We start from the raw sequence: 9,113 nt of genomic DNA on the forward strand, positions 1-9,113 counted from the left end.
TTTTTCAAACCAGAGCTTTTGGCTAAAAATTCATTTGAAATAATGTGTATAAGCTGAACACGTGTGGTATCTTCTGTATCTTTGTTCTTCCACTATGATTTCATGGTAGCCCAGCAGCACATTAGTGACTACCCCTTGCAGACACTGGCAGAAATATATGCAGTGTGTGGCTTTCTGCCTTCTTCTAGAGAAACACAGGATTCTGTTCTACTTTACATGTCCCAGTGGGGCAATGACCTGCACCAAGGCCACTTCCGTGTGGCAAATGGTCTGTTGAGACTCCTTGCTGCGGGAGTCAGTGTGTGGTCCAAGGATGCACAATACCTTCAGCAACGGGCTTTGCAGGTAGGTGGGGGGAGGCTGAGAAGAAGACAGAGGGAAGATAGGAAGACAAAAGGTGATGGATGGAGTTGAAAATAGTGATTTCTGGGCTGCTTCCTGACTAGGGAAGATCAGATTAGCATTTCAGACCAGGGCTCCACAGTGATTGAGGCAGGCTTTCACATGAGATTTAACAAGTTAATTTTAAGTTTTCTGTAGTTGATTTTACTTTAAATTCTTTTGTCATTGTTGTTGTTGTTTTTTTTTTTTTTTTTTTTTTTTTTTTTTTTTTTTTTAATTTTCTGTATTCCTTTCAGTTTGCTGTTAGTGTTTTGATTTCCTGCCTTGGCCCTTTGCTATCTAGACGTAGATGAAGGAAAAATTGTGAAGTTTGCTGCAGTTAGCATACCTGAAACCCAATCTGTCATATGTTCACACTTAATGGCATTATTTACGTAGAAGAAATGTGCTCCCCTCTTTCAAACAGTGGCATTTCACATCTGTTTCACAGAGAGGTGCAGGAAATGGTCAAAATCTTTCTCTGCTCACTGCCTCTGGAGCTCTGGGATTGGACTTGCCCCAAATCACATCTGAGATAAATTTGTGTTCCGGTTCAATGGGAGAGCAGACTTCCAGGAATTATTAGGCTAAAACTGACAATCTGGCACAGTGTCACTGAAGGGTACAAGCCCAGAGGTTGGCAGGTCAGACTGTGATGCCCTGGGAGAGCTGTGTAAACAAGCATGTACAGAGCCACCTGTCCCCCACCTGCCCTTAGGAATGAAGCATCCATAAAACTCCTGAAAAATCACTTGCCCATTTGAATTACAAAGCAGAGAGAGACCATTACATATCATACCCATTAAGAAGACAGGATTCTCTTCTTTGATTTTTAACTTCAGAGATCATCCCTTTCATTTGCTTTAAAGGGAAAAGATACGCGTTACCTCTCAAATATTAACACAGTTTATGAAAGTATGAAACTTGCCAGGCTGCTTTCTGTCATGACCTCAGCACTCAGGATTGGTGGACTTAAAGATAAGGTGGTTTAAAACTAGTTTTCTAAAATATCACTTTCAGTAGCATCTGTGACAGGTTATGTAATGGATTTTGTACAGCGTTAAATTCTACCTGTCAGGAAAACTAGTGCTTTTTTCCTCAGGAAGCACCAGTGCTGCCCATTGCAATATGATAACCCGAGGCAAAACAAGTGAGGCTGTCTCACAGAAGCATATAGAAAAAGTTCCTGTGCTAGCTAAGCCCACTACCCCTCAGGATAAATTATTCTGCAGGGAAGAGAGGGAATGTTTTCATCTTTGACCTCTGTAACCACAAATGATAAAAACTGAAGGAAGTTCTGTGATGTTTGAAAGTATAAAAAGATTCAGAATTGAACATCTTTTCCTGTTAAATATATACATATATTTAGAATATCACCTTCTATTTCAGTAAAATAGAGTGCAATAGTCTATGCTTCCATATTCTACACTACAGCACCATAATTCCCAGTACACTTTTACACATTTGCTTTTCTCAGGTCTGACATTTTGAAAAAATACAACATAGGGAGTTGGGTATATCTGATTGTGATGCTAAAAACTTTAACAAAATGCCAGAGTGTCTCTGCTTGTACCAGTTCCCCTCTAGTCTACTCCTAGCATAAGAGTTCTGCTGCAGACATGCTTGGGAAGTAGAATATAGATTTTAGCTTTTGCACACATTTCAGAAAATGTGGCTATAATTTATTGCATTACATTGTTGGGATTCTTTTGTTTGTTTGTTTTTGTTTCCATTCTTTCTTTGATTCTTTCCCCTCCAAATTTTCTTCCAGAATTAAAAAAGATAAAGCAGCCCTGACTATAACCCCCAGAGATTGCCTTGTGTAGAGTCATGCAAAGTTTAGACACAATTTTTCAGTGGCAAACTAACACCAAATATGCCAGAAAACAAGTATTCATCTCAAAGTACTATAGGTGGGAAGTACAGATTTTTATTTTTATTTATTTTTATTTTTATTTTTATTTTTATTTTTATTTTTATTTTTATTTTTATTTTTATTTTTATTTTTATTTTTATTTTTATTTTTATTTTTATTTTTATTTTTATTAGAAGGGAGAGGTTTCTTTCCAACACAACTCTTGTTTACTGCCAAGCTGGCAAATACCCTATCTTCCTCAAGATCTCTTGGGTGTGGGAAATTAGTCACAGAAAGGTCACAAGAAATCAAATGGCGGGCCCGGTTTTTGTATGGGTCACGCTGCTGGACATGGGAACACCTCTCCCTCTTCCACAAGTTCTTCAGCAACTGCTGCAGGTCTCATTAAAATTCATTTTAAGGAAAAGGCCATCCAGCTCAGATACATGAATCAGGCTACAGAAGTAGGTATGATTGTGTGATCAGCTTCACTCATCCCGAGAAAGCTTTGTCATGTCCCCCAGGCTCTCATACAGAAAAGGTCTGGCAGGGCACATATTGTCTTCTGGACCTTCTGTGTATGGTGAAATAAGATAGGTCTTATTAGGCATCAGGGTGTCCAAGAGCTTTGAAATTCACTGAGCACCTTATAAAAGGAAGAGAGGATAAAAAGCTGTGACTTCTCTGGGTGGGAGAAAAAAAGAGGAAGCAAAGTAAAATTGGCAGATAGCCAATATCTCCATGTTTGCATCTTGAGATTATTTTGAAGAATGTGATTTACAAATGTTTGCAAGGGAGTGACTAGATTGATGTCTGCTCAGGAAGCTGAATTAGTGGACTGTTAAAGAAAGTGAAATAAAGGTCTTCCTCCACATTTACCTTGCCAGGCTGAGCTCAAAGCACTAAAGCCATAGCACTAAACACTAGTGCAGCTCTCTGAAGACAGTGAAATTGAGGAAATTGTAGATAGTCATTCTAGGACAGTTATGGCTACTTGAATCATTTAAGTTATACCTCAAGAGGAAGCCTTTTCTTATCTCCTCTATGGGAATGGTGTTTTGTGGTGGCTTAAGACACAGGGTGAGATTCAGTTTAGCACCTTAGGTACCTAACTTGTACTTATATACTAGACACTTCAGTGAGGCCGTCCTTCCAAAGTAAGCACATAAGGCTTATATCTGGTCAACAGAGAGAAGAAGGTTTTATAGAAGGCCTTCAGAGGCATATATTATTTGCCTCTGAAGTAAATGGACGAACTTTTGCTGTTGAGGACTTCTGAAGTACTGTATTTTTCCCACTAAGGAGGAACCACTTATGATTAGCTAGTCATACTCAGGAACCACCACTTAAAGGCTTAAAGTAGTTGAGCAACTTACTGACCATACCTATCGAAATAAAATGCCATCTTCTGGAATCTATTTATCTCCATCTTGGCAATCTGGGCGAACCCTGTTCCATCCATTTAAACTAAGCAATTTACTTTCATGACAATTATTTAAAATTTCAGGTTGGAAATCAGGAGAAATTTCTTCTCAGAAAGTGTAGTTAGGCATTAGAACAGGTTGCCCAGGGAGGTGGTGGAGTCTCCTTCCCTGGGGGTGTTTAAGGAAAGGCTGGACATGGTACTTAGGGTCATGGTTTAGTGGGTGATATTGGTGGTAGGGGGATGGTTGGGCCAGATGATCTTGGAGGTCTTTTCCAACCTTAATAATTCTATGATTCCATGATCTGTACCAATGGACATATTGGGTTTGTTTGGGATGGAGTTAATTGTCTTCATAGTAGATTGTATAGTGCTATGTTTTGGATTTGTGGAGAAAACAGTGTTGATAACACACCTACTGCTGAACAATGATTACACAGTCAAGGTTCTGTTTCTTACATTGCCTCACCAGCAAGTTAGTTGGGGCTGCACAGGAAGCTGGGAGGGGACACAGCCAGGACTGCTGACCCAAAACGACCAAAGTAATATCCCATACCTTATGACATCATGTTAAGCAATAAAACTGAGGGGAAGAAGGAGGAAGGGAGGACGTTTGTCATTATGGTGTTTATCTTTCTAAGTAACTGTTACACATGATGAGCCCAGCTTTCCTGGAAATGGCTGAACATCTGTCAGCCCATGGGAAGCAGTGAATGAATTCCTTGTTCTTCTTTGCTTGCGCATGCAGCCTTGTTTTACTTATTAAGCTGTCTTCATGTCAACGCACAAATTTTATGCCTTTCACCTTTCTAGTTCTCTCCCCAGCCACCTGGGAGGGAGGTCTGGGTGGGGCTCAGATGCCTTCTGGTATTAACTCACAATAATAGAAATGAGCTCCAGAAGTTTATTACGTTTAGGAAGGAATTATTAGAGAAAAAAAAAAAAAATTGTAAAAATATATACTGGATAATTTTAGGATTCAACCCGTTGCTGATAACAAGTCTCTGTTAGGCAAAGTATTATTTCTCCAAACAAAGGTGTGAATATTTGCCTATGCTGTTATGCAAACAGAAGACTTAATGACTATTCTGATTTTAACACAGGGTAGAACAAAAGGAAACAAACATCACATGATTCACAAAAGATATTTTTAGAATTGGAATGATTTGTATGGAGATACAAACTACTGAACTAGCTCTTCACATAGACACAAGGGAAAGCTTTATGCTAAAATCTGCCCTCCTCCCTCCCCCCTTTTCTATGAATAGTGAGGAAGTTGTGGCATTAAACGATAGTGATATAAGAGCTGTCCCTCAGTTACATAAGCTGGTGGAAAAACAGAGGAAAAACCTTCTTATCTTAATATTGACAGCTAAAGCATTATTATCACCATTAATAAAGCCAGCTACATTTCCAGACTGGTATCTCTTGAGAAATTCACGTTACTCAAAAATCCTTGTAGAACTAGGGAATTGCATTAGGTCCAGAGAACCTGTTACAATGATTGGTTAAGCCTTCCTGTTACATGACCCTAGATAATTACCTACTTGGAATCATCTATATAATGAGTGACTAGCAAAGTTTATGTGATTTTTTTTTCTTTTTTTTTTTTTTTTTCTTTTTAGGGTAAGTAACTGATGCAAGAACAGTAATTTGTACTCCACCTGGACAGCTCAAATTCACCAAACAAATTTGGCACCAGAACCAATTACTTCATTTTAACTCAGATTCGGAAGCATTTCATGCTGTCTTTTTCAAAATTTGTCTCGTCTCTTCTCTTTTGGGGTTTCCACTGTAGAATCACAGAAGATAGAGCTGGAAAAAGACTTATAATCTATTTTATCTCTTTGATTTTAGAAAATACAAGGGATATCACTACCTCCTTTGATTGCGTGTTTTGCCTTAATTCAGAATATTAGCTTAAACTGACAGAATTTCTGCATGTTCAGTGTAATCTACGTTATCAAAAAAAATTTATAATACTCAAACCCTACCATTCAACATTCCCTTCCCCCCTCCCCCCCCCAAAAAAAAAAAGACAGAATATCAACAACAAAAACTAAATACTAAATACTTCCAAACACTCAAGCATTTGGAAGGACGGAAGGACATCCTACAATTTAAAGCAAATACGTAATGGTATTGCATTCTAAGGTGTGGAGGAAGTTCAAGGGGCACAGAGCTCATGAAACATTGCAACAGAGTGCACCCATGGTACACCTATGTCTTGACTACTGCAACAGTTCTGGTCACACATCTCAGACGGGATAGTAAAAAGGGAAAGATATAGAGAGCGACACAAGTAGTTGGATAGATAGAAGAGGATAAACCAAGGTCTGGGTCAATTTCTGTATCACAGAGATTATAGAGGAGACTATGTAAGAAAACACACGTCAAGGGGGATATGACAGAGCCTTTCTAACAAATGATCAACCTGAGTACAATTATTCACTGTTCCTTATAATCATAGGAGCAAGGAGGCATCAAATGAAATTATTAAAACAAATAAGAGGGGTTAATAATTTACGCAGAACAGAGGTCTGCTGTAGAATTTATTTCTATGGGAAACTAGATGCCAAAAGTTTAGGTGAGTTACAGAAGTCACTTCAGAAAATCATATGGCAAGGTAATAAAAGAAAATTCCATCAAGGGCTACAAAAACCATAGATGGGCCAGGAAGTCCCTAAACTGCAGATTGCCAGAAGTTTTGAGTTTTGTTGGGGTAAACATGAGGATGTGGATGTTCACTTCTTTTATCCTTTCCTTCTAGCATCCACTACAGCATCCTGAGGTAGGATGCTGAACTAAATGGACCTTTGGTCTGTAATAGTGTAGCAAATCCTATATTGTGCCTTTGTCACAAGCAGAAGAAAACAGCAGCAAAACATCCTCCTGTTTCTTTCCATTAAAGGCACTTCTGCCCTTTTGCTCTATGGAATGAACACATTGCAAAGTATCTTTGTAAAAGCATGAGCACTCGTTCATCTTTGCTCCAAATATCCACTTACATGTATTTTTAAATGTACTGGAGCAAATAGCCTCTGATTTTAGACTGGGGCTAGAGGGCTGATTCAAGTGAAAATAACACAGATACACAGATGAATGGTCACTCCAAAGAGACTGAACTCTGTATGTAACAGGATGCACAGGCTCTGAACACTGCAGGTCAATTTCTTTTTCTTTCAACATTGACTGTGTTCATGAAAATAAGAAGTAAAGACTTAATGTTTTTCAAGACACTGAAAATTTTAAGCTATTTTTGAAACTGTCTTTAATTCTTTGACTTTCCAAACCAACACATTGTTCAGGAACAGACAGGCAACCATAATTACTGAGCCTTTTTTTTTTTTCATCAAAATTTTGACACACCAGTTAAAAGGTGAGGTAGAATTCAAGGCTTATGATTTCAGATTTACAGAATATATATATTTTAACAACTAAGAAGTAATAAAACTCCCCCCCCCCTTTTTCTTCCTGAATGAAAAGAACTACAATATCAAAAGTACAAGCAGAAAAAGTCCCAACACTTTGAACACAATATATAAAACGTTCATCATGAAGTCTCTCACATACAAGTTTCAGGGGTGAAATTTTCTTATTTAGTTATGATTTTGATAGGGTAAATATATCTTGAATGTACTATTCTTTCATCTTCCCCCTCACAAGATGTCCAATCAAATCAGGGAATTATTCAATTTTATTTTATTTTTGTGCATGTGAAATGTTCAAATTGTGCCTCTTGGCAGAAATCCTCTCCCAGAAGTTTGCATGTTCCCAGTACTTGGCTCTTTCCATTCTCATTGTTTACCTGTGGTGGATATGGAACCAAATATACTACAGGACATACCATGAACAGCTGCAGCAACAGCACCAACAAAAGCAACATGTGTTGTTGGGCCTTTGGTTTCCAGGTGCTTGAGACACAGCTGATGTTCCTTCATTTTGTGACTGCTGCCTCTTTCTCATTTCAGCTACTTCAGTGCCCAAGTGGCTATAAGAACACAGACATAAGAGATGTACAGAATTACTACAGACCGTCATAAAGTACATTCACATTTCTACAATAACCTCTAATTCTACTGGTTCTCACAGCTTGTGGCAATGAAAGCACATGGCCATCAACTTTGGTGGCCAAGTCATAATTCTCCTGTGATAAAAGCAGTTTCCAGAAGACCACATTTTGGTGACAAGTTTATGCTACTGTGCTTTCAAATCACATCTATTATCACTTTGAGTGGACTAACAGGACTGTTATTACCATGCTGAACACCAAGCTACACAGCTTGGATAGCACTTGGTAAGGACTGAGTCGTTCATTACCATATGACTATCACTGCTTTTTCCGTTTTACTAAAAATATGGCAAAATGGTTATATACTTCAAACATGAGCTGGAAAGTGATCTTTATTTTTTAAGCCAGTACTGACTTCGTTGGTCAATGTTGGACCAGAGAAATCAATATAAGTGTTGTAAAAGTCATGGGCAGCAATAGCTGTCTGTAAATAACAAGCCAAGATTACTATGTGTCGTAACTGAGATGTTTGCTACTTGAGAGCTATTTTCTGTAAATAATAGGAATAATATTTATTTACAAAATACTTTTTCAGCTTTGGGACTATTTTCTGGTGACAGATTTTCTTTTGCTCATTGCCAGTCCTTCCTAAATTTTATTAGGCCAAGATATTTTTCTTTCCAGTGACTTGCACTATGCAGCTAGAAGTAATATTCCACGCATTACTTAGTTTTCAAAAGAAGCTATAACTTTACTGCCAGGTTATGTTATTTAGGAAGGTTTAGATGCCAGAGTCCTTCTAATGGTTCATGTCTTCCTTGTACAACTATTGTTTTCCCAGAATAAGAGTAAATGCAAATTAGAATAAATTTGGTACTTCTGTCTCTGAAAAAGTGCAAACATTTCAGTATGGAGAGTGTTAAAGTGTTAAACAGAAGTTTAACAGTGTTAAACAGAAGTGGATTGAAGAGGGCCTGGTATGAGCAGCACATTCTCTGCTCTTTGCCCTCAGGCCTCCTGTTGCAGCCAGGAGTGCTGTGGAAAGTCAGGCTCTGGTTAATTTGCCACCTGTGTACATGATGCACAGGTAATGGAGAGATGTCTGTACTCCCTCTACATGCATTCAAAGAGCAGCTTTAAGAATTTGCATTTTACATGATTTCTAAAACTCCTGAATTTCTTCTGTAAAAGTGTACTTATAGATAAGTTACACACAACACCTTGTAGCAAGAACATTAAGTCTCAGAGCTTGAACCCATGCTGCAAAGCTCAGGGTTGGTGCTCATTTTAGTGTCTTGTGCAGCTAACTTTTTGGTATATGTTGAAAAACTGAGTCATTTCAGTGTTTTGGTTAAACTGAACAATGAACAGCCATTTTATATTTGTTTCACATAAAATGGTTTTGATTTAAGTGGAATTAAATTCCCACCACTTTGGGGATT

At 38.1% G+C, this 9,113-nt stretch overlaps 1 protein-coding gene across 2 annotated transcripts in view; it reads right to left on the reverse strand.

The window, feature by feature from the left end:
• RGS17 (regulator of G protein signaling 17) overlaps window positions 1-7,646 on the reverse strand; it is a gene marked incomplete at both ends in the record, with an annotated part of 29,703 nt that extends 22,057 nt beyond the window's left edge. Inside the window, one exon of one of the 2 annotated variants that reach the window (XM_084285009.1) lies at window positions 7,507-7,646. In XM_084285009.1, coding sequence (XP_084141135.1) covers window positions 7,507-7,625 — 119 coding nt within the window. The remainder of the gene's footprint in view (window positions 1-7,506) is intronic. The other variant, XM_084285008.1, reaches the window with a different exon arrangement.
• Between the last annotated feature and the right edge of the window lie 1,467 nt (window positions 7,647-9,113).

The sequence above is a fragment of the Netta rufina genome (genome assembly GCF_964035555.1).
Source record: "Netta rufina genome assembly, chromosome: 3".
Classification (NCBI taxonomy): domain Eukaryota; kingdom Metazoa; phylum Chordata; class Aves; order Anseriformes; family Anatidae; genus Netta; species Netta rufina.